The sequence below is a fragment of the Manis pentadactyla genome, chromosome 1 (assembly GCF_030020395.1).
Source record: "Manis pentadactyla isolate mManPen7 chromosome 1, mManPen7.hap1, whole genome shotgun sequence".
In the NCBI taxonomy this organism is placed as follows: domain Eukaryota; kingdom Metazoa; phylum Chordata; class Mammalia; order Pholidota; family Manidae; genus Manis; species Manis pentadactyla.
In genome coordinates, this window is record NC_080019.1 from 27,925,010 (window position 1) to 27,952,073 (window position 27,064).

Here is a 27,064-nt window from a genome sequence, read left to right on the forward strand (position 1 = left end):
GAGATCAAAAGGAATAGGAAAAGTAGTTTCACCTTGGTTAACATCTATAAATATTTTCTCTCAATCCCAAGGGTCAAGAAAAAAGCCTGGAGTCTTTGTCCCTACTTAAAAAAAAAAAAGTGACAACAGACTGAAATTTCTCATGTTCCTTGACATATAGCATTGCAGATAGGTGGGTGCATATGGGCAGGAAAATCATTAAATAAATATTATCTGTCTGATTTACAAATGGATAAGAGGTTTTTAAAAATACAAATTTCACTGGAGCCACGATCCAAATACATGAAGAAATATACAATATTAATTGTATTAATACAATTTATTAATAATATGAATACAACAGTAATATAGTTGTGGAACACTTCAGCAAATTGGGAATTGAATTAAAACCTAATAGTCACACTCCATGAAAAATATTTGGCTTCGATTACTTAGCATTGTGTATATACAATAAAATTATTCCAAAAAATAATAAAACATGTTTATAGCACTAACCTTATGCAGATGCAATATGAAGTAAAGATCACAGAGCAGATTTTTAGAAACAAAAACATGTCAAGATAAGAAAACAGAAGAAAAGCAGAGAAACGGGAGCATGAACAAGTAGAGAAATGATTTGAAAATACAGTAGCTCCCAAGCAAAATGCCTCAATTGAGTGAAGTTATTTTTACCAAAAATGTTTTGTGCTTGGGCAGAAATGCCATTAATACATAGAGTAAATCACAAAAGGGCTCATTTCATGGAATATATGTAGTTCAGGAAGTCTAGAGATCTATCTTAACAATGAAAAACTGTGCTTTCCAAACCTTTACCTGTGCTTCCAGTTACACCAGAGAGGGCACAGAAAACAAATTTCACACTACCGCATTCTGCAAATACTACCATGAGACAGCTATCCATAGTGAATTCTAGCCTCTTCTTTGGTCTCACTGAAAACAGAAAGATAGCTGGAGGGCATGCAGGAAAGCAAGTTCCATGGCCACTGGCACCTAACAGCCATGGGGGACAGGGGCACTCTGGACTGTTGATTCAAAAACCACTAATTGAACTCTAAATTCCTGCACTGAAAGACTGATGAGTTCTTAAAAAAAAAGTGGGAAAACAAACTAAACCAATAGTGTATCACCACAAACAAGTTGTCTATTTTAATATTGTGAAGTATAAGCAGGCAATCAATAAATAGTTCCCACCATTATTAAAGCATCAATTCAGTTCTGAAAAGGGGTCATCAGGGACAAATTCCTACAATCCATTTAGTTTTAAATAGGTCAACATTGATGGAAGACTTTGAGTCTATACTTGCTAAAATTCACTTTAGGTTTTGCAGGTTATAAAGGAAAGTGTTTTTTAACATCAATTTTGGGGATTGTAACAATGAATTCTTACATATTTTAGTATAATATGGTATTTTTCCAGAAAGGCAAGTAAAATGGCCAAAAAGCATACTCTTTCATTTACAAGTGATACATCTTTTACAGTCAGGTCAGATTTTTCAAACTCAAGTTGTGACATATTGAATGGGTTGTGAAATCAACTTAGTACATTGTATGTAGCTATTTAAAATAATGTAAAAAAGATGGAAAAGAAAATGTAATACTGATTTTATATATTAAGTATTATTTCATAATACATACATGTACATATATCATATTTTAAAATCTGATTTTGTGTGTGTGTATGTGGGTGCAAATGCATGTATGATCGATCACACTCAAATGTTTTCTTGTGGTGGAGTCTGCTAAAAAGTTAAAAAAAACCTCGATTTAAGGAGAGATTGGCTTGGAATCAGAACATGCCAGAAATGTGACCTTAAAATAAAGGTAACACGTTATTTGTTGACTAGTGCATGCCAAACATTGAGCTAAGCATTTGATATTTAATCCTCACAACAATGCTGTAAGGCAGAAACTTTTGTCATTCATATTCTGTGGGTAAGAAAACTTGCCCAAAGTTATAAAGGTAGATTAGTGTAAGAGTGAGAATTCAAACTGGATCTTAGCACTCAAAGCCACAGCACAATCTCCTTACAATGAGGCCTCAGTGAACACTCTTAGCCAAGGTCAGCAGTCAAGGAGCTAAGGGCACCAGAGAAGCATCCAAGAATTTAGAGGAATAAACACTATTGCTCACATACAGTTTTTAATCACAATATATTGTTATATCCAAGCATTCAATGGTTGTGTGTTATGGATGGGTTATAATAATAGCCTGTAAAGAAATAAACCTGAGCTCATTTTAAACAATATTTCTTTGGTTTGAGCCACTGCCGCTCACAGGCAGGGAAACTAAAGCAGTTTAGCCTGAGTATAGCTTACAGTCTCAGTCATCCTTTTTCCTTAGTGAAGGGAGATGGGAGTCAAATCAGAGCATACCTTACCCTGATCAGAAGAGCATGCTATGTATTAGAAAGTAGAATACTTGATTTGAACTAAGGAGTCAATTTAACTTTAAGAAGAGTTTTTAAAAAAGAAACAAAACATGGCACTGTGCTGAGTAAGCACAGGATGGTAAAGCATAAATTGTGAAATATTAACTGTGAAAATAACACAAGTCAAGAGGTAGTTTAGGATACGGGAACCTTAGAAAAAAGGAAGAGGGATGGAGGGAGGGAAGGAAGAAAGGAAAAAGAAACCCTGCTCCTTCATTAGTTTGGTGAATATCTAGTATTTTCTTTCCATAAGTATTTTGCTTTTTCAGTAAGATAAAAATACCTCTTCATACATCTTCATCTGGAGTTATATATAAAGGATATCTCATTCGTAGAAAATGGGCTCCTTCAAACTCTAAGTATTCTCTGTATCTTGAAAAATAATAAGGCTAAATCATAGGAAAAAGAGAATAAAAATGCATTAAATGTGTACACTCTGCCATGAAATATTGTTAGCTACTTTGATATGTATACCAAAGGCACAGGTACCAATTATGAAATGCAACCACACATTTCATTTATAATTTCCAGTGACATACTATGGGGAAGTGTATCAAAAGTTAAAAGACGACAACAGTCATTATCTTAACTGACTTCACCTAACTGACCTCCTGGTTTAGCGAACTTTCCTATGCACTGAAAACATTGATGACACCCATAACTCACTGAATGCCATCAGCATCCTTTCTGCCTCCACCAGTCGAATTTTACACTTACCGTTACCAGGTGTAATGCCTACATGTCCTAGCTGAACTTCCACCCCGTTTTAACTCTGCTTAATCTTTAAGAAACAGGATGCCTGCAGCCAGAATTTCCCCTCCCGACTACACCAGCTGAAACTGGTGGGATCCACAGTGGCAGCTCCCTTGACTCCTAAATAACCTCTAACCTCATTGTAACCTAATTTCCATACTAAGTGGCACTCCCACCAGTGCCATGACAGCACCAGAAGAACCCATTAGAAGTCAAAAGAGAGGCGTTACTCCTGTTTTGAGAAGTTCTCTGCCCACTTCCAGAAAGAACATGAATATTCCTCCCCTGTCTTTAAGGCCTAACATCTTCATTAAAAACTGCCGTGTATCTGCATGATGTCCTGGCTCTCATGACCCAAGAAGTTGATTTGTGAGCCTCACTCCTGCTTCTCCAGTTTTTGACTGTTGAGTAGAACCTGCACTGCTGGGCTTGCTTTCAGTTTGAGTATATTGGCTTTCCGACACTGAACAGGAAAGGCCTCATCTTTCTGGGAACCTATTCTGTCAGTAACATTACCAAGAGACAACTGTATTTGTGTCAAGTAGTATTTATATTGTATTATTAACTAGTTATATACTATTTATTATATTAATGATTTATATCAGTAGTACTTGTTATTGTAATTATCATTATTCAACTATTAAGTAACCCAATCAAATAAGAGTTGTTGCCTCTCTGAAAACTTACATGAACACTTTGGAAGGACTGCATACAAAATACCTTAAAAAAAATAAAAACCTCCTCTTTGGTTAATTAGGCATGAGGGAAACAACTGTATTAAAATATAGGCAGGAAAACCACATAAAATCCAAGAGGATTTTAGGCACTTAAAATTATTTTAAATGGTATCTTGAGTTCAAAATCTGTACTTAAAGAAACCCAAAATAAAAGTCGTAATCAAGGCATTATGGTTATGATTTCTGGAAGAATGCAACAGGACTCCAAACAGCATATCCCTCCTTAAATAAAAGGTCTTTTTACTAAGTGAAGAGTAGTGAAATGAAAATTAAATACTTATAGAGTGTGTGTGTCATTTTTACATTTTTATGAGTCTCCACTTGAACTACTCTAGTCAACTTTTGGACCAGCTATCAGCCCCACGTGTTCATGAGCTGGCTTCAATGGGATTCTGAAATTTAAAAATAACGAAAAATATCACACAGGTGACTATCTTTTGCTTTTGAAATAGTTTAACTTTCACATATCATATAGTTACATTTCATATGTAAATACTCCCACATACCATGCCTGTTAGAACCAAATTATATACATTTTGCATGAGAAGAGATTTAGTAGCACTAAAATCATCAATCTATTCTGGAGAAATGAAGGGCTTTTTAAAGCAATCAGTTCTGAATCTTGACATCAGTCTAAAGCTACAGATTTTATCTTGAGCTCTCAGCATCCTAAAACTTCATTAATCTCTGCATCAGAGGCAGCAAAGTCCTACTCATGGATTTATTTATAGTGACTATTTAAGTTTCACACATTGAATTTGAATCCCACATCAAGAGGAGTGATTTGTGGTATTATTTTTGATTTTGTAATCTTTAATCTTTGATAGATGTTCTACTCTAAACTGCAAAAATGGCTCTGCACAACTGATGAATTTTAGATGAAGATCATGAGATCATCTAGTTCAGAATAAAAATTTCCTTTCTGACCAAGTTTATATTCTGAAGCCATTTCATGATATAAAGATGTATGTTGTCTCTTGTTATTCCTGATTGAGCCATTTAAAAATTTTTTAAATGTTTGACATATTAATCAAACATTCTTTTAACTTTTACTTATGGAAGTCTTCCCATAAAACATCTTCATTTAATACCTTGTATGGTGCTGTGCATTTTTGTTTACTGAAAAATTTCTTTTTGGAATTGGTGGCTTGTATCAATGTCACTTTCTAGGTTGTGATATTATACTATATATCGCTATGTAAGATGTTACCACTGAGGAAAAGTAAGTCAAGGGTACACAGGATCTTTCTTACAAATGAATGTCAATTTACAGTTATCTCAAAATAACATGTTAAAAAAGTTCTTATTGAGCAAAAGTTGATTAGGAGATATTATATACAATGGTTTGATAAGGAAAAATTCTGAAATGTCCTAAATTAAGTGACATAAGGGCTAGAGAATAAGGGAGAGAGACAGGAGAAGGTCATCAATCCATAGCTGCAGGCCTTAGCTAACCAGAAACTCCCCATTCCTGGATGAAGTCATTTCAACAAGCATTTAGAAGGCCCCAAGAACCACTGTTTCCCCCTCCCCACCTTGAGCATGACCAGTGTCTGAACATCATCAACCAGTCCACAAGCCTTCTCTAGGGACTAACCGCCTATCCCTCTCCTTTCCTTGTTTCTTGGTAGCCTGCCTCCCTTATCTGCAGCCAGTGTGAATTGAACGAACTTTCCTTTTTTGAGACCCTCATGATTGTGCCCTGTTTCTGGAGTCTGATGGACAAGTTGTTTCTGTTAACTGGCCTTGCTGCTAGTGAAGCAGAAACTTCCTGCCCCAGGACTCAGTCCTTTTTCTGGCTAGCATTTGTAAAGGATCAATAAACCCTTTTATTTCATAGATCTCTCAGTCTCTAGTTTTTTATTTGTCAGGTTAAAATTCATGATTTGACTATAATTTCTCCCATTTATTTTCTCTGAACCTTAGGCAAGTTGCATTCTTTATCTGAGCATACTACCTCCTAGGTAAAATGGGGATACTTTCATAGAGTTATCATAATACTAAATGAGAGGATGTATATCAAGAACCTAATACAATAGTAGGTATTCAGGAAATGGTGTGTACTATTAGTATTTATTTGGATAAGCTTGGTTTTTTTTGGCCAGCTTAACACAAACTTACATTAAAGTACAAAATTACATATATCTCCAAGCCAGATGACTGAATACTTTCTTAAGCTAAATTGCATCTTGCCACAACTTTACAACATAATAAAGAAGTAAAACCCATATGCAAAGAGCACCATAACAGAAGGTCCATATGTCCTTTTAAAGAGTTAACATCCTTAAATTGCTCAGTGACATTGAATTAGGCTATGCCATACATGCCAAATAATGACTTTGGCGACCCAAAGGAAAACAGTGAAACCTTCTTATGTATTTAGGAATTCTATTGGAAGAGAAAACAAACTGTGGGTAACTGAAGAGCATGACCCTAAGATTTGGGGAAGCCGATTTAAATACGCAGTACGAATGCACACCTTCCCAGTCAGTACTGCTGCAATTACAAACTGTAGTCAGAGTACCCACTCTGGACATCTAGTCATAAAATACTACACTCTTTTGGAGTCCCAAAGGGTAAACAAGCAGCATGTAAATGTTAAATTCAGAGAGCCATTAGCACCCTGCTGAAGACCAAGTCTGAAAAGGATCTGACTTTAAAACAAAATACCATATGCCTGGGTAGACTCAGTTTTTATTACTTTTATCAGTAATGGGATTAAAATACCACAAAGCATCACTCATCATATTCCAGAAAGAAAGGAAAATATTTGTGTCAGAATGTTTGAGATGACTTCTAAAGCACCTCATCCACAGGATGTGTCATATATTTTAATACCGCCTATCTCAGGTGTTGGAAGTCAAGTTTTTGCATGCAGTGTCTCTATGTCTCTCTAGCAATTTAGTCTCTTTCACGTTATCTTTTCCTAAAACAACTAATTACACTTAATGCTATTTCACTAACTTATACCCAGCAGGAAAGTACTTCTGTTCTTTTTTATTTTTTCTACCCTATCTGAATGTTATTCCTCTAGAAAAAGGCATTTCCTCTTTAGCAATGCTATAAAATTTAAAAGCCTGTTTTCAGAGAATGTATTAGACATCACCTAGGCTGACTTGGAGTTACCCACACGAATTTCCAATTCCTATCTCAGATTTTATTTTAGAGTTGTAAACAACTGCCCTTGAATGCCTTTCCTTTATTCTTCCAAAGGGGGGAAAAAATTTAATGTAAATCTTAGCTTTCTTAAGCAAACCTGCTTTGGAAGTACTTAAGATAATTCATATAGTCTTTTAAGGCAACAGATGACAACCTTAATCCCTCTTCTGAATAACTGCTTGCAGTGGAGAAATAGAAGGGAAGGTACCAGGCAGGTATTTCTATAATGGCTTTTATTCACACTTACACAAAAGCTGTCTTTACTTAAGCAGAGTGGAAACACCTAGGCAGATACAGGACCCTTGCCCTGGGGCGCTGCCACAAAGACGTCCTGGTGCCGGAACTTCCTCCTCCAGTTCACAGGGGCCTTGGGTGGCTTACAGACAGCCACCCTGCACACAGCTGCAAAATGGCATTCTCCATGTGTATTAGTCCTTAGCTTTGTACTTCCTCTTCTATTCATTTCAAACATTATCAAGCACCTATTATATTTCAGACACTGTGCACAAACCACGTAATTTCAAACTAAAAAGGCTATGGGTCTTTTGTATTCCAGAATGATATTAATAGGAGACTGCCAATTAAATCTTGTTTTCCAATTTAATTTTCTTATTTCTATGTATAAATTTAAGCCTTTAAAGTTTCCTTAATGACACAGGTTTGGAAAATTCATTGGAGCTGAGAAAATTGCTAGGGTATTCACAAGTAAGTGCTATTTTTCACTAGTGATGGAATTTGACTGATAAGTGAAATACGATCGGTGAAATATTGACTCCAAACGCATTTTTACTTTTTTTTTTTAACATTGTGTTTACTTTGAAAGTGACTTTTAAAGGTAGCTGTTTGCATTTTAAAGGCAGCTGTATACAGAAACTAGAAGTTAAGCCCCAATATTTATTACCACTATCATTTACTAAAAAAGAAAAAAATTAAGAAATTAAAAATGGTAAATTCTTATTTAATTCACTAACTCTCAAAGTTAAAGTATCCATGACATCAAAACCAACATAAATAAAAAATAATACTTAGGTGTTTTAACAGAAAAACAGAGACGTTGAAAGAAAATCTTTGTCCTTTCCTTCCTCGATGATTTTCCTAATATATTTCCCAAAACAGTGCACAGGCAGCCTGGCTTTCACTAGAATTAGGAAAACCTTATATGATACCCTCATGTCTAGGTAAGTGACCTTCTGAGTTTTAATCTAAAATGGTGATAATATTGCATGATGGAGATTAAATGATATAAAAACATCCATCAAGCCTAGTACCTCTTTCAACATATGCTCATTCTCTTCTGCCTCATTCAACCACTTCCAGGCTGATATCATTAAGCATTTAATTTTTTAAAATATGCTGAGAATATACTTCACTTTCAAAAATTAACCTCTTGAGGAGCATATAACCCTAACTGCACTTACCTTTTAGGTGTGTTCTAAGACCGTCAAAGGATGTAAAAAATGAGGGTTGTATTATATATAAAATCAGATTCAGGTGATTTCCAAGTAATCTTAAATAATAGCAAGTATGCCATCTTAGTTAAAGAGGTAAAATCTTAAAATTCTCGTTTACATGTTAAAATAGTAAATACATTAATGGCATTACTCAAATAGATGAAGATTTAAAGATAATTTATGAGTATAGCATTTTCTCAAATGTGAGGATCATAGAAGTTGTTTGGTTACAATAACATGCATGATCAATGAATCTGGTTGGTACCCCAATAGATAATACGAATATTAAAACAGAGTTCAGGGATATGTTAAATAGCTAATAAATGTGAAGTCCTCTCTATGCCTCTCCAAGATTTATAAAGTAAATACAATTTTAGCATAATCATGCAAAGCAACTTTTATAGGGGCTCATTTTTATCTGGCGCTGGAGCATAAGGCAGAGTTGTACTGAAAGCGGGTCAGAGGCATGGCACTGGCACATACTGTGTCTTCACTGTATTGTGCAGTTTGTGAAAATCTGTTAATCAAATGTAAACTTAGTCTTTAATGAGGGCATTGATACATGAATACAAGAAAGTGAGAAAAAGATGGGGATTTTAGCTCTGTTCTCTCCTAAAATGACAGATTGAAATACATAATCCTTTAAGGCCAAAGAACATCAGAAAAGAGGCAACAATGACAACATTTTGGAAACTGAAAAGCAGGTGTGTACGTAGCCACGGCATCAGTGGACTTCACAAAGTTCACCAGGGACAAAGCCAAAATGTCTTCATGATTTACATGAAACAACAACTAAAAAGCTCTGGGATCTGGTGACATACCCATGTAAGTGGAAATGACAGTGGGACCCAAAACAGGAGGACTGGGTGAAAATGAAATTCCTAATCTGTTTCCCCGCTGAGGCAGAACACTGATTTATTCCCTGTTCAGATTCGTTCCATGCACAGAATAAACTGGGGAGTTATGGGCTGGGGAACCCAAGAAGAGTTGAGAGCACTGATATTTATGGGTGAATGGAGGAGGCTGAGTAAAAATATTTATGTTTAATGCTGAGACTCTCAGTCTTAATCCACTCAGCTCTCATTTCAGAATACTAACCGCCAGAATTACACCCTTGGAAAAGAGATTAGAGCAATCAGGGGTTTTTCAAGGAATTGATCTGGCCAGCTCTCAGTACAATAAAGACCATAGTCGGCAAGCCCATCCACATGCAAAGCATGTCCGTCAGCTTTTTAGTGTCCAGCTCAAATTCTACACTTCACGAACTGTTACTTAAGTTTGAGGGTTATATAAAGGCATTTTCAGTTATGCAAGATCACAACACTTTTATCTCTGATGCTCCTTTTCCTCAGTAAGTTCACGGGGGTTTTATTCCCTTCCCACACAGGGAAGTAAAACTAAGAGTGAGGAAGACAAAGGATGTGCGGCCAAGGCATCTAAGGCAAGAACGTGGCCCAGGGAACGCTCGGTAAGGCCGGAGACCCCAGGGACCAGGGCCGTGTAGCTGGCCTAGAGGGCAGTCAGTGCAAACTGAAGTAGATGAGATTGTTTCAGCAGAGATTTTGTCTGGAAGATGCAATTATAAGCACCCTTCAACAACAGGGAGTTAGGAATGCTGACCCACTGAGCAGTAAAAAATCTCTGTATAACTTTAACTCTGTGAAAACTCAGCTACGAATATACTACTGTTGACAGGAAGCCTTGCTGGTATAGACAGTCGACTAACACATTTTGCATTCTGTATGTATTACAGGCTGTATTCTTACAACAAAGTAAGCTAGAGAAAAGATAATGTTCTTCCACATTGCTGCAAATCTCCAAAAAGTTTTTCCCATAATTTATTAAAAGAAAGCTGCGTACCTGCAGACCCACACAGTTCAAACCCGTGTCATTCAGGGTCGACTGTATTAGAAAACCTGATGTGTCTAACTGTACCTGATGATGACAGGAGACTTACACAATTTGAGGAATGGTTTGGGGATGAATCCGTGCGAAATATATAGAAAGCAATGCATTCTTGAAAACAACACAACTCTAGGAAGAACAAACCAAAAAAAGGAGCAAGAAGGGAAGTGTCGCCATCATATACTTACTTGATGGCCCAGCTGTGCTCACACAGCCACCGGCTGTACACAGAGAATTTGGAGCATGATGTAATTAGGATGTAACAGAGGATGGGGTGTTGGGAAGCGTGGTCAGTGCTTAACACCAAAGAAATAAGAAGTAGCAACTAAAGCACGTTACGCGGAGGTGCACAGGTCAGTTCCACAAAAGTCGGTTAGAAGAACTGGAAGTGTTTGCCTCCAAGAAGTAGGAAAATATCTTTGGCAGGGGTAAAAAAGGGGCCATTGCTATTTTTATGACAAGTCTAAGAGAGGTTATTTGCCTTTTAAAACTATGAAAGTAAAACTCTGACAAAAATTTAAATTACTTGTGAAAAAAAAAGGAGCATGAAGACCATGAAAGGGTATTTCTTGATGGCTGCAACCATCCTGTTTTACTAACAGTGTCTTATCACACCAGATGAATGAATGAATATCTTGTCTAGAACTGTACCTCAGAGCTGGAACTTTGTCATCTGCAAATTATCAGATGAGCTTAGTGTTGAACTAGAAGAGAAGGCAGATTGTCATTTATTCTAGTTCCACAGGGAACAGATGCTGGCAGTTGAAAAAATTGATAGGCTTTAATATAAAGTTCAGAAAAGTCGGTACAATAAATGCAAGTACTAAAGACTGAAATCTCTAGTTCTGTGAGAAAGTCCCACTGTTTTTGCAATAATGAAAATCAGAGAACACATGGGTATGTTAGCTACAAAATACACAGAGTTCCCAATTTGTTCCAAAAAATATGAAAAATATTTCCCCAACATCTTATATTAAAACTCTGCATCTTGCTCAGTTTATATAGTTTTAGAGCAATTTCTCCTCAACAAATTCAATGTGAGACTATCTTGTATCAGAATTTCCAAGCTCATTTTGATGAAAATGCATATAACCTGGGTACCACTCCAGACCAAAAGAATCATAAATCTCTGACATCTGATAATATGCATTTTTAATAAGCTCTTGAAAAAATTTTATATTTGATACAATATTTATACTAGGTAACTCCCAGGGTTTTTGTTTGATTGCTTTTTTTCTTTAACTTAGGCAGCATGATGTCCCTCTGCTCTCAGCAACTGCTTCTCCGTCTCACAATCTTTCCAAACCACTTAACATGACTTACACACATAGTTATATATGTATATACATATTTTTTTTCTCCAAAACAAGGTCAGTTTTCAGAGATCCAGGATAGGACCATGTAAAAATTTGAATTTTCTCACAACAAAATATCAAATATCCTTCAATAAATATTGAAAGAACTAACAGGAAAATGGATGGGGGTGCTGAAGAAAAAAGTATTTATTATATCATTTTAAACGGCAGCAAACTTACATCTAGAGAATGAGTCTCTCCATTGGGTATAAATTATGTTAACTTAAGCTTTTAAATCTTTGTGGCTTTAGATATAAAATATGAATCAATCAGACTTTAAACTTTCAATTAGTCTAAATTCTTACTTACAACCCCCTTCTATGTCAACTTAAGATGGTCTGTCTGCCTTTTTACCTTCTGTGCAGTAGTACCAACTGTGCAGTAGTGCCTTTTTCCAAATACAAATCATAGTAACTGTGAAATTCTTTCTTAGATAGGTAGGAATTAACTAGAACAAAAACAATCAATAGAAATGGAAGAAACCATGAATCTTCACATGAAAGAGAGCCCTATGTCTATGGGATAGAAGTTGAGTGGAAAAATATATTTAGCAGCTCTTATCCAATTAAGAGTTTAGTCTCTACAGCAATTGTGTAATTTCTTTGATGCAATAAAATACTGTCATCCAGGCATCCCTGTCTAAATATACAAGTATATTGTATATTTTAATAAAAATCTAATCATTCAAAAAATGTTTCAGACTATAGTACAGACATATAGTAACTGAAGTATTTCTTCCATTCTCTAAAGACTAAAAATAATTCTAAGAGCAAATGCTTGTCTTTATTCTCTCTTGAGGTAAATAAAATGTTAATTTGAAGGGTTTTAGCCTAAATCTCACTTGTTGAAATCAATTTAATATAATAATATAGAAATGTCATACAATTTGTTATGAACATGTGTATTTAAAAAAAATCCTGCCATTCTGGCACTGACATTTTTTTCTATGGGATTAATGTTATGATATTGCTCTATTTTTATTCCAGGTGTGCTAATTTTTTTCTAAGGAAGTGAACCAATGAACCTGATGCCTTGTTTGAGATGTAGTTGGAATTTTTCTTAACCTGACATAAAAGCAAAGTTGGCCTTCAGTTAAGACTTTTCTTTACATGATATTAACAGTTAAATAATCTACTGGCAAATGCCAGAAGGGACGGAAAAAATATCTTTCTTTCTTCTTCCTCCATCCAACTTCAATATTCACTGAGCTTGCTTTGTTCTCTGTATCCTGCATAATTAATAACTACTTTGGCAATCAGTCATGCATTCCTTAATGGCATCTCAGGCATCAAGTGTCCTTCTAAACCTTCCCCACGGAAACCATACACCCTTCTACAGTGTGCACTGGCCGGGCACTGACCTAACTCTGGACAAGTCATTTACAAAGTCACTACGAAGGAAAACACAGTTGGGGTTCTAAAGTGATTACTCTGACACACAATTATCTAATATTATTTAATCTCTGGATATCATTTCACTATCAAGTATAAAAAATAATATCCAAGCAAATGTGACTAATTATGCATATTAAAAAATAAAAAGTAAAATCATAAAAATAATACAACAGATTTGGAAGCAACTGAAAAGACAAGTTTGGGTTGTTGTGAGTTAAAGGAGTATTCAGTTCATTCATTTCCCCACCCTCCCCTTTTCAGGCAATAAAGAAAAGAACATAAAAATATGTGGAGTCAATTGTTATTATAGCTATAACAACTATTTCTTTTAATCTAAACTGATCCATTCTTTAAATGGAAATTGAGAATAAATAAATTGTTGAAAATATTATGTTATTCCTTTCTGATCAGAAAGTTTAGATTAAAATTCTACAAATACAATATTCAATGAAATGGCTTTAAAATAATCAGTGGTAGTTTAATCATTTTTCTCAGTGTTAACCGGTTTGGAGGGAGGAAAAGAAAAACCTCAAATCACAAAACCATTTAAAAAACACATACACAATATGTAGTCTTAACTCAAGAAGAATAGTTGTATACAAAGAGAATAAAACAGCTAAAAATATTCAGATTTGGATTAGGATATTTTATTTCAAAAATAGGTATAGTTTTTTGAAATACTTATCTGACAAAAATATGCTATATTTTTTACATTAAGACTATTTTTTTAAGCAAGACTTTTAATAAGGTCTTTTGATGCTAGAAGAAAAGATGTTATTTTTCAGTCTTTGTGGTTTCTTAACATTTTAAATAATGGTGCTTATGCTATAGTACACAGAGTAAAACATACATAATCTATTATAAATTACTCCAAAATTAAACAAGAAATTTTCTTTTCTTTCTAAGAGATCTGAAATGTGTGCTGGGCTCTCAATGTGTGTGGCCTCCAAACAGAAACAAGCTTGCACTGTTTTATTTCAGTTTTGCTTCATTTCTTCCCAAACAATCTCTCACTGCTAATCTACCAGGCCTTTTTTTTTCCCTCTTTTAGCATGAAGAGAAAAAAATCAAAGACATTATTAACTCCTTATGCACAATAATAAAAGCTGAATATATATCATTTGGCATCAATCTGCATGGATGGGCATTTTTCATTGTTAATGGGGCATGACTGGGGAATATATATTTTGATAAATAATTCTTGAAAATCATATTAAAATATATTTTTAAATTTATATAGTATTTCTAGTACTTTTTTTGGAAGCTACAATTAGCTATAGTTTCAGATAAACATCTTATGCTAAAGTCTTTTCTAAGTAAAACTTAGCCTTTAATATCAACTTATAATAGTAAAATGGAAAGACAAATTTTATTTATGTCTTATTCTAAAATATTGGGAAATCAAGAAATGATACTGAAATCATAACATTACAAGGGAAAGTACATCTATATGTAAAATATATATAAAATCTTTAAGTATTAAATCACTTCAATCAAAATAATAAATCCCTTGTTCAACTATATGTTCTTTTATTCATCAGTTCAGAGAAAATGAGTGGGTAAATCATCTTTTTATAAAAGTGAACATGATTTTTAATGTCAACATGTGTGGCAAAAACTGAGAATTTTAACTAGTGTATTAAAACTCTATTGCTAAGATACATAGTAATCAGAATAATGGGGTCTTAAAGGCTGACTTGAATAAAATACCCATTCACGTTCCCAAAGAAGGCTTCACAATTATCTCCCTTGCTAGCAAAAAATAAAAAAATATTAACATAAACTTTCTTGTAATTGTCCCAGGAAAAAAAAAGTGATTAAACTCAAATTTTTCTGTGTATACATAGATGGGAACAATGTAGTAAGTATGCACTAATTTCTTTACCCTCGATGCTCCACTCTTCACCAAAACCAAAAACAGAAGCAAAAAAAACACACACACACAAAAAAAAATACCCCAAAACAGAGAAAAAGAAACCAATTCAATTCTTCAAGTAGGACAAGAACGATTCCTTGGTAACAGAGCCTAATATATCAGGACCAGGAAAATACCTGGTGGTTTAAGTGTGATTCTAGAGTTTTCTAGTTTATGAATCATCACCACTGTGCAACGGCAACAAAAGTAGCAAATAGTAAATGAGAAGTTAGTGCAGAACCTCTCCGGTTTAGGCACCTCTAAGGGGGAATGGCTGAATTTCTGTAAGATATGAATGAGCAGCTGCAATGGTTCTGGCATTGTGCGCGGCACTCAGTAACAAACCTCAATGCGGGAAGTTAATAATCAACTAAGGACTTGTGGCTAATAACATTTTTATCATTAGAAAATTAGAAACCATGGTGGCTAGTGGCTCCTAAGGTCCTAGTGCTGTGCTTGCAGTCAGCAAGACCATTGCCTCCGGGGAACTGGGTGTGCCAATTATGAAATTTATCCCAGGCAAAAAAGTCAAAAGAATATCAGAGATGATCCAGGGAGTTGGAGGGGAACTTGCCCCTGAGCAAATGCCACAAGAACTTTGAAGTCTCCTCACCAAAAGGCAAACTTCTTTCTTTCGGCTTTCATTCACAGATACACAGGTAAGACTGATGGGCTGCTGCCACGCTACTAATGTAGGGGGTTGGGGGCAGGGAGACGAGGAAGGAGGGATGTCATTCAGTAAAACTCAATGATGATTCAAAACCCTCTGTGAGGCTTAAAAGCAAAACCACTTGTCAAATATTCATTCATCAAATCTCACCCTTCTGGGCAGCTACCAAGGCTAGAATGAGTGCGGCTGTGTGGAAGGACAGATGGATACAGAGAACCAAGACAAAAGATGGGAGAGGAAGCAAGACAATAGGTGGTAGATAAATTGTCAGAGTAAATTTAAACCCAAAACAAGCAAAGCTTCTGAGATTGTAAAATTCATGTGTCAGTAATCATTGCAAAAAGCAACCTAACAGAATTAAAATCACCAAGTCATACTTAGTAGGCAATATAGGAAACTACCATCATGTGTTCTGGTTTCTTCCAGCCTGAAGTGTATTGTTTTCCTAAGCATATAACAAGTTAATATAAGGTCTTCTGTACTATTTGTCTACATATCTCCATTTTCTGCAGCCCGTCAGAGGTTAACTTAGTTGCCATGCAAAACATGGCTCAATAGATACCAGGAGAGGCAATTCTTAGCCCATCAAAGTCCATACTTAACATTTATCAAATTATTTCAGTAATTATTCAAAAATGTACTGACTTTAATTTTAACTATGTAACCAGTGATACACACTTCAAAAGTCTCAGATGCAGTTTCTGGTCTTAAGACATAGTAAATCTCATAATGGGTCAAAGCCAAGCAGCAGGGCCTTTAGTCAAAAGGATGGGTGATACAGCAGATCCTTATAGTTCTCAATCTCACCTCAGTCTCAAAGGTCATCAGTCTAACCAATAAATACAAGTGTCAGTGACAATGAGTTGGATGATTGATTCAAGCATTCAAGTATTTATTGAGAACCTATAATGCACCCAGAATTCATCTAGGCACTGAAAATCTCCTGTGTTGTCAACTTTATATATTTTATTTAACCACATAACTTGGGTTAGTAGCCACAAAATCAGGAAAAGTCAACTCTTGGTGTGGGCATATGTACACTTTAGTTCTCATGCCTTGTTCTGTAGCATGAGAGTAGATTGCTATTTATACATATTTAAACAATATAATATGAAGAGAATAGCTCATTTAAAATATAAGTGACTTCTCAATTTCAAGTTCATTTTTGTCACAGGTTTGGGATAAATAGAACCTTTGCTGTAGTACACGACCTATCATTATGTTTTATGGAAAAATGTAACTGTTTCATATTTAAACATTTAAGAGTATTAGGTATGCTAAAAACCCAAACTGAGAATGGGGACCATACAACTTCATGGAAGTACAGCCATGGCTCCCAAGGCCATCTTAGACTTAAAAAAGAAAAATTAAACTCATAAATGCTGTGAAGCAAGTTACTGTACAAGTGTGTTAAACAGATTTTTAGTGTCTTTATATAAACAAATAATCACAGTATGAAAGTTATTACCTATCAATAGTGTTTAAAAAAAAGTCCATCTTGCCTATTATTAACATTTTGCATTTCTAGGTGAAATTATTAAATTTTATTAAATTAAAATAAAAAATACTAAAGAATTAAGAAAACTTTGGCAATTAATAAAGGAAATGGTAAGGAACCTACACGGGCAACAGTATTTCATAAAAGGAAGAGTTATGAGTATCTTAATCTACATAAGGAAATTGATCAAGATTTCAGAATATAAATTTACAGCATATATTTTAGAGATATCTGTTTTCAGTTGTACATAATAAATGATCCTATTGTTACTAAATTAATAATTATTTCCAAATTTCAGTTAGCATTCTATTGTTTCTTTTTTAGCTATTAACTCAATATTTAAATCTCTTAATTTAATTAGTTGCTTAAATAATGTTCCATAGACTTCAGTTTGGGCAATTAAAAAAAGAAAATTTCTGCTCACTTCTGTATGAATATAATATATAAATTTAAATATTAATTCTATATTTTCTAATTTGCCTCAAGAATTGGTAGCTTACTTTGTGCATTACTTTTGTACTAGTAAAGCATACATGTTAATTCAGGTAGTCCACCTCATGATGTGTTCAAAATGTGCCTACTGATTTGCTAAATCTCCTATCAAAATCAATTTTTATATTACTTTAAATGGTGATAATACTGATCAATATTTGCCTAAGTACTTCTGTATTACTAGTAAAAGTAGAATGTGATAAAAAAATAGCAAAAGGGTTTCCAACATTATTGTTTTGTCTGCAACAGATACAAGTTTGAAATAGTACATGAAGGGTACAAGCAATCACGATACAAGTGAAAATATAATAACAATTATAATTAGACAACATAGGTAGATTTCTTAAATTCCAGTGAGGATTTCAAAACTTCCTTTTTGGAGCACAGGGACATGAATAATATTCAAGCATGATACATATTAAGTAGGAAAATTGAGATAACTACTTTTGAAACATATTTTACTAAAACATTGATTTGAGAAGAATTAACAGGTAATAAGTTTATTTTCCTACAGAAAAAGGTAAAAAGAGAAATGTTATGTACGTATTTGTATACAACACATCTAAAAAATAAATTTTTGGCAGGAACAGAAAAGGAATGTTACCTTAATGAGGGAAAAAGGTAAAACATCACAAAAGGGCATATGGACTTACACAGCAATAGAGACACGCATTTAGTTAAGACAGTATTAATGTCAAATAGTGCTGGCTTTCCAGCTCGACAATATATTCATTTGAAAATAAGAATCATCAGTCCTGTGTAAGCTTCAAAATTTACATCTTTAGAATAAGAGTAACATTTAGCAAATGGAATAATATCCTGTAAGAAAGGGTCACCAAAAATCCTAGAACACTAAAATTGTATTTTATCATTTATTATTTAATTCAAAATTAAAATTACATCAGGAAGACATTATATAGCCCAAATTTTGATGGTGAGTGAAGTGGTAAGAGTAATAAATGCATAATTTCCCTATTTTTTTCAAGAGAAAATGTTATCTACCCTAGGTAATTTCCCATCAACACTGAGATATCACACAGTGAGTTGCTGATTGACAGATATGCTACCATTTCCTAACTGTTGTAAAAAAACATATTTTATCTCATATTGATAAGGTATTTAACACAGATAATGATCTACAGTGATAAAATTCTAGGTATTTGTGATAACGTGTTAAAACAACTGTGAAAAGAGTGACACGTATGAAAAAAAAATTCAAGCTAGGAAAAAGTTTTTGTTTTTCCTGCTTCTCCTGTCTAAAAAAGGGGAAAAAAAGTAAACCAATAACCAACCCAACGATATAAGGGGAACTCTAAGTGGTACTTACGGGTATGACAATGTTGTAGTGGATGCAGAACCCCGGTTCAGAAGGAAAATATTCATCAGATACAAATCTTATCCTTATTTGATTTCCTTTGGAAATCTGCTTTCCTGGCACAGTACCAGAACCACACCAGCGCCCTAATATAGTTCCATCACTGGGTTCCTCAACTTCTACAAAATCATACCTGTAAGAGACAAAGAGATAAGAGGCATTCAGTCATGATCTGCTTACTTTAGCCACTCAATTTCCACATCCATGGATGCAATGAATCCATCTAGGAATCACAGCCATAAGTTCATCCCAAATTTAAGTGGGTAAATGTAATCAAATATTCCAAAGAAAGGACACCACTGAAGATGCATTTTCAATGAAAGAAATATGAGTTCTACTCTACACCCTCCACTTTCAGAGTTAATAAACTCCAAATTCACTAAACATCCATCTGAAAATTTACATATTTTCTATGAAGCAATCACTGTCTGACATCCAGTTTAATTTCCATTTGGACAGAAACATTTTATTCCCATCTTAATTTCTATTATGATTGTCCACTACTTCCTGACAGGACCTCTCACTGGTGTCAGACTCCTTGGCTCCCTTTTCTCATCTGTGAGGAAAGTTTTTCTGGAGCCACTTCATTATCTTCACAGCCTTCGACTCTCACTTCGTAGCGCCCTGCCTCTGTGAGGCTTTTCCTTGTGGTCTCAGCTCACTGTCATCTTACTCTTGTCGATCAACACATATTTTCAACTATATATATATATGTGAGTGACCCACGTTCTTAGGCTTGACGAAAGGAATCAGTCCTTATATACTTCTCTTTCACACTGCGTGGACACACAGTATCTTAAACATAAGGACTACATGCTTAGTATTTTTCTAACAAATGTGAACTTTGGTTTGGAAGGTTTAGACCAGTATTGCCCCTTAAGAGAATGTTTTAGAAATTTGTAGAGGCTTTCTAGGTTTCTCAATGACTTGAGCTGCGGAGGGCTCTATGAAATGTGGTGGGCAAGGTCCCTAGATGTTCGAATGAAAGTTACGAAAGTGAATATTTGCCCCACATCCTCCAGGCCTCTGCAGTAGTTCACTGGACGTTCACGTAGGCAAAATTTTTGCTATCATTCGTCTGAGTCTGAAACCTAGTATTGTCCCCACTGGAAACATAAATGTGTTTTGCACTTTTAATTTAAGCCAAAATTTCCATAAATTCAACTATCAAATAAACTGAAGGAAGTTTCCATTCTTTGGAATTTTACCAGAGTTACTATTTTGGAAAAACATACTAACAGGAGCACTGCTGAACCTGTTTGTATCACAATGAAAACAAACCTAAGCATATTAGGCAATGTTTATAGCTGTTACATTCATGAATCTACTTAAAAGATGCAAACATCTGACTACTGCCTTTATTTTACTAGTGTAATTGTACATGTGTAATTATGTACTGAAATAAATTATTTTAATACAAATTATTTGTTATTTCAGCTTTATGTAGCATGCAGGTCATTACATTTATTTTTCAAACAATGGTGCATATAAATAGATGATCACTACTATGAGTTGCATTTCAAAATACTAAAGAGGACATTGCAAAACTTTCCTTAAAAGGGAGGTCTGGCAAGGTTGAAAACCATTGGCATATTTTTTTTTAAAGTCTAAGTTCAGATACCAGACAATTAAAAAGCATATATTTTGTACAGTATTGAATTTACAGAAGAAAACATTGTTGAAAAAGGGCAAAGTCTATAATGAACTAATTTTAGTTACTGAGTCTTCACTAAGGAAGTATCCAGAACTCTCTTACGGTATGTTAACCTGTTTCAGACTCATTTTCCTCACCCTTAAATTGCAGATGATGCTACCTAACTCACAAGGATGTTTAAGAAAGGAAAGATATGCACTGCCTAAAATACTGTTGGCACAGTTGCCACTTAGTAAATTTGTCCCTCATCTCTATCCAGCATCTCTTGTCCCAACTCCCACATGTAATTTTAATATAAACTTGGGAGTCTGAAAGCAGTAAGAAAAGTCAAATACAAAGAGGAGAGAATATTTCTGCTATATTATGGGACAAGTCCAGGGTTACAAATTATAAATGCATAAACCAGTCAGTACTACCGTTCCAGGAATATCAGTATATGTGTGTGGTGGGGCCAAAAGAGGAGGGATCAGAAGTAAGAGGAACTGGGTAGAACAGACCTAAGTAGTTATTTCAGATACACCAGGTGCAAAAGTTGATAAATACGATTTTAAATCACAGCGCAATTTTTATATCAAAATTGTTTACATGTGAAACAAAGCTTTTATTAATAGACTATCTGTTCCATGCTAGGGAGGTAAACCTATCTGAGGTAGGTTACTATCAATGCTAGCTAGTTTGAAGAGAGCCAGATTCCTGGTCTGGCCAATTATTCTACAAGTATTTATGAAGCACTGACTTGGTGCAAAATGTTATGCTAGATTTTCAGGATATAATGATGAAACTATAGCTTCTTTGGGTTCAGGGTCCATAAAACACTTTGCTGAGTGCTTTAATGAGAGAATGTAGGAAATACTGTGGAATACTGGCACAGTAATAGTAATTCTATACAGTGAGATTAGGGTCAGTTTACAAAGGAAGATTTGGGCTGTCAGTGAGTACTGAGTGAGCAGGGGTGAAAAGGCGGGAAATGGAAATTCATTCTAGCAAGAAGTACAATAAGTAAGATGTAATAGAAGAAAGAAGGCACCAGGCACCATCAGTTATGAATAGAGGGTGGGAAACAAAGAAGTGCATGGAGATCAAGCTGGAGAAATAGGTGCAGGCAAGGCCTTAGTATTCCAGAGTCAGATGTTAGAATATTGTTTTGCAGGCCACTGTTACAAACAGGTAAGCACCGTTTTAATAGACTCTATGTTTCTTAAAAAAAATTAAGTTAACATTTTAAAAAGTGGCATTGGATAGAAAAATATGTATTTCTGTTTTTGTTGTTTTAATTTGAAGATGTGGTAACACTAATATCATTAACCCTACTGTGTGACTCTATGAGGGTTCAGATCTCTAGAATCGTATCAGCTCCAGGAGGGGAGGTATCTTTGTTTAATCTACTGTTCCATCTCCAGCACCTACAGGCGAGGCACACAGAACAATACTGTATCAGATTCTGGTGCATGAAGGAGTGATCACTGGGCCTTCATTCTTTCATAGCCACTGAGCTGGGGGCCGAGTGGAAACAGCTTTTGATGGAACCTGCTATTGTTCATTTCCAAAAATTCCTATTTTCTATACTTTTTTTTTAATACCCAGATATTCATTTATTTACATTGTTTGTTCATGCGGACATCTAAGTCTGTCACCCTTGCAGCATAATGAGGCACAGCGTGGAGGTGTCAGTGAGGGAGTGGCGGAGACACAGGACCATCACATGCTTGAGGGATGCCTGGAAACAGTAACATCTCAAACGTGAGTAGAAAGAAAAGATCCTTTGACAACAACATCCTGAAAAGGAGCAGTCATGGAAACAGGAGGAAAACCACACAGAGCTACAGGAGAATATGCACCAGAAGCAGGAGTGGTCAACGGCGGCCAAGTGCCAAGGAAAGGAAGATCAAAGGAGATGAAAGCAAAAAGCAGCCTCTGCATTTGGCAAGGATGAAGTCATTTTCAATAAACTGATTGAGCAGAACACACAGCACCCAAAATGTTCTTCACATCATTTTCAAAATAACGATGATAATCTTTCTAATAGAAGCATCTTAAAAGATTATCACATGCAACGACTCACATAACTATTTTACTGTATATTTTTTAATTTCTGCTTAAAGAAAATCACTATTGTGTTTATTTAATTTGTAAGCTCTTTAGAAGTATCTCAAAGAGGCTTTTAATCACACACAGAAATATCTGGATTACAAATGTTAAGGATTTATTAAGGAACAAATAAGTCCCAAATGTGGCCCTGTCTACTTTATAATCCTGACACAAAAATTGCTGTCTTACAAATTAGATAAGAATGACAAGTACATTATTACATTTTTCGTGAAGATTTTCTACTGGTTTTGATGCCATTTGAAAAAAAACCAACATTTATAACAATTTCTAGATTTGCAGTTAGACAGCTGGCAGCTAATTTTTACATGCTCATTCAAGTCTGGTGCATATATTTACCCTACTGCTTTAAAAACCTACATAGTTTTGCACCCCTTGAAGGTTAAATGACATCTGAAAGAGTACTATGCTCTTTGCCTATGAAACAGTAGAACTTAACATATGCTACACATTGTTCCATAGTAAACTAGGCATTTTAGGATTTTTTTCAGAAGTGGTGTCATATAACAATATAATTCTAAATTTCATCCAATTATTCTACCATTAATATTTATGGTCATACCCAACAACTGTATAGATGTGTATGGAATTGAAAAATATTAATAATGCCATTATCTACTAAGGCTTAGATTTCCCTTTTATTAAAAGCAGTGAATCCCCTTGCTAAAGGATATGATGACAAAAATCACATTATTTTTTACTTCATATTCCAGATCATACAAAGTAGACCAAGTAAAGATCTACGTGGAAAGCACCCCCATGCCTACTGTGCTATCTAATGTTCAAAACAGAAAAAAATAAGAAACAGAATGGAGCAAAAACCACTGCTGCTTGAGTCCATGTTTCCTTTTAAAATGTCTGAGAAAATACAGTGTGGTTGGAAAAAGACTAGCATGCTAAATCCAATCATCTTCCCTAATAATTTGAATTTTCCTTTTCCTGACAAAATGTCATTTGTAAAATATGGGGTTCATTGCAGAAGCTGGCTGTTTGATACACTATAACATAGCTCAAAACATTAAGAAGAAATTGAGGAGAGAAAACAATGATAAAAGACATTGCAGGCTTTAGCAAAATGAAAAGAAGATAATAAAACAAAGCAACATTTGACACATAAAAGTGAAATCACAAAGCATAATAATCTTTAAATGCAGAAATCTGCACATGCCCAGGTGACTATTCTGGAGACATAGTAATCCTTATAATACACTCTCAGGTATTAATTTCCAACGTGCCCATTTGCTCACGTCAGTACTGAAAGGATTTACTAAACCTATTTTATAAGCCAATCAAATATCACTTTCTCACGGCAACATGATACAGAGCACACAGCGCTAAGTGGTTTACAATGACCACTCCCTTTCTCTAACATGCCCCTGGGGACCCATGGAGGATTTATGTTCTTTTATGTTTAACAAACAAGTCTGGTATTGTAGACAAAATTTTCGTTTTCATGTGGGATTTTAAAAACGGTGAGGACATGAGGACTGCTTTCTTACTATCAAGGACTGTGAGGAGTGTACCAAAGAAATAAATTCACTGATAAACATAATTGTCAGACACCCAGCTTCCTTCAACAAAAATAAACCGACCTTGCAAAATAGGCTGTTTCTAGTTCACATTAACTAACACCCTGTCAATTAAATCTATCCCATGAATTATGGAACCTGATGGTAGTACGAAACACTGCCAAAAAATAAATGTGCATCTTGAAAAGGCCTAACCCTGAAAGTGTCAATGGGAGTCTGAGCTTGCTGGGAAAGGTAATAAAATTAATAAGATGACAATTATTGTACAGTGTTATTGGCTTATATTTCCGTTTAGCAGCATACAACTCATACACAGAATGGAAATTTTAGATTCTCTTTTGGACACCAAAATGCCTATCCATGCTTTAACTTATATTGAAAATAATTAAAAATAATACATTAACTGCTTCTCATACATAGACTCATTTACTCCTCACAAAAATCATAGAAAGTTCATATTGTACCTATTTTATAGATTATAAAATATAGAAAAGCCAAGGACCTGGCCAGGGTCATACAGCAACTAAATGTAGAGCCAAGACTTCAATTTTGGCAGTTGAATTCCATACCCTTAAGTGTTAATACCCTTAAGTGCTAAGCCATACTGTGCACTATACTTAAAAATATGCCTACATAATTATATTTGCTTTATTTTGAGGCCTAACTACAAAGAATTTGTGTATCCTTTGTTCAAATTGGTCAAATGGTCTTGTTTAATGACTGGAGAAACATAAGGACTATTCAAATAAAACTGATGGGTCATCTTGGTTAAGTGGGACATACACATTTTACAGATATATTTTTTAATTTGGTAATGATTATTTTTAGTCACTCAAAATTCCTTATGTAGAGTTTTGAAACATATGTAGGAACTACACAAGCATGGTTCAGAAGACTGACAACACATGATGGAGTAATTCTCATAAAAAAATGAGTTTTACCTGTGAAAAATGGTTATATTGTACTTGGTGGGTTTGTATATGGTAAGATGTTAATAGACTTAAATTATCTTATTACAAAATAAAAGCATTATAAATATATAACCTATGAATTCAATCTGTAAAGCTAAAAAAAAAATAAGCAGAACAAAGGAAAGCTGAAAATTAATGAAGACAAAACTATAAGTGATACATTAAAAAACAAAATTAGGATTTAGAATTAAAACCAAAAGCTGTTACTTAGAAAGGAGAGGTGGAATGAGAAAATAAGAACTTACAAAGAAGTGAAAAGGAAGATATAATCACAGAAAAAAATGAAACATTTGTAAGCATATTTTATGTAACTTTATGCCAACTGAATCTGAGAAATTAAGTGAAATGGGTACTGTATTAGGAAAATGTAAAGGATCAAAGCTGAAAAAGTACAAAAAGTGAACTAGTGACTCTAGAAGAAATTGAAAAGTTTGTCAAACACTTATCAATAAAAAATATGTAATGGTATGGGGTTTATAGGAAAATTCTATTTGACTTTAATCGGGCATATAATTCCAATTTTATATAAGCAATTATAAAAAAATGAAAATGACAGATATCTGCCTAATCAGTAAAACTAGCCTAAATCTTGTGAATACAGTTAACAATACTGTATTATGTACCTAAAAATTGCTAAAAGGCTATATCTTAAGTGTTCACAGGACACAAAAGAAATGGAATGATGTGGCCTGATGATGGTGGCAATCCCACTGCAAGATACAAGTGTATCAAATCAACACATTGTATACCTTCAACTTAGCACATTGTTATATTTCAATTATACCTCAATAAAGCTGGAAAAATAGCAATAAAAACCTCTAATAAATAAAAAAAATTGTATCAAAGCTTTTTCAAGAGGCAATATCAAACATTAAAAATTCAGACCAATATCACTCATAAATTGAGGGAAATGCAAAAAGCCCAAATAAAATTTAGTCAAATATGATTCATCAGTCAATTAAAAGATACAATACTCAATTACAGAATACAGATTTACTTCATGAACATGAGGACTAAAAGTAAGAATGACCCTTCAGAATTTAAAAAGAGAAAAATCATTTGCTTATGTTAATAAATGTTAAAACAACATGATACAATTAACTACTAGATGAAAACTAAATAAACTGTGAATAGCAGGAACTTTCAAATCACGGCGAAAATTACTTAACAGAAGGTAACTACAAGTTTTACATTAAGTAAGATGAAAGTCATTTTCATTTAAGTTAGAACAAAGACAGAGTTGGCCACTACCACCACTATTTTCAACATTTTAGGGAGAGGCTCTCGCTGTTTTAGTAAGGGAGGAAAGAAAATAAATAAATGTTGTAATAGAAACAGAAGAGAAAAATTATCATTAGTTGATAATAGGTTCTCTTGAGAACACACAACAGTAGGGTAAACACAGGGACTGAAAGGGCTTGGAAATAATCACGTGTGGGATGGGGTGGCTTAGAATATGGGAGGGGAGGTAGAAATTGGTAATGTTTAGGAGGTAAAAGATGATTACATGCTTACATATATGCTTTGAAGGTAAATCTGATACAAGTTGGTGTGGGATATGAGATAAAAACAGCTTTTCAAAATGATTCCAACGTTTTTGGCTTTTGAAAACCATCTGGAACCAGAAGATAATTTAGTGAAGTGACTAAACATAGGATCAATATACATATA

The 27,064-nt window shown here is 34.5% G+C and overlaps 1 protein-coding gene and 1 long non-coding RNA gene across 9 annotated transcripts in view; one reads left to right on the forward strand and one right to left on the reverse strand.

Moving 5' to 3' along the window:
* The window catches only part of LOC130682546 (uncharacterized), a 40,283-nt gene extending 14,824 nt beyond the window's left edge, over positions 1-25,459 (forward strand). The window contains exon 3 of one of the 2 annotated variants that reach the window (XR_008995767.1): positions 5,551-5,761. This is a non-coding gene — a long non-coding RNA (uncharacterized LOC130682546). Of the gene's footprint in view, positions 1-5,550; positions 5,762-22,429 lie in introns of those variants that run through there. The other variant, XR_008995765.1, reaches the window with a different exon arrangement.
* Positions 1-27,064, reverse strand: part of PDGFC (platelet derived growth factor C) — a 203,986-nt gene that overhangs the window by 33,801 nt on the left and 143,121 nt on the right. For all 7 annotated transcript variants that reach the window (XM_036887857.2, XM_036887856.2, XM_036887861.2 and 4 more), the window contains one exon: positions 19,086-19,266. In XM_036887857.2, coding sequence (XP_036743752.1) covers positions 19,086-19,266 — 181 coding nt within the window. The remainder of the gene's footprint in view (positions 1-19,085; positions 19,267-27,064) is intronic.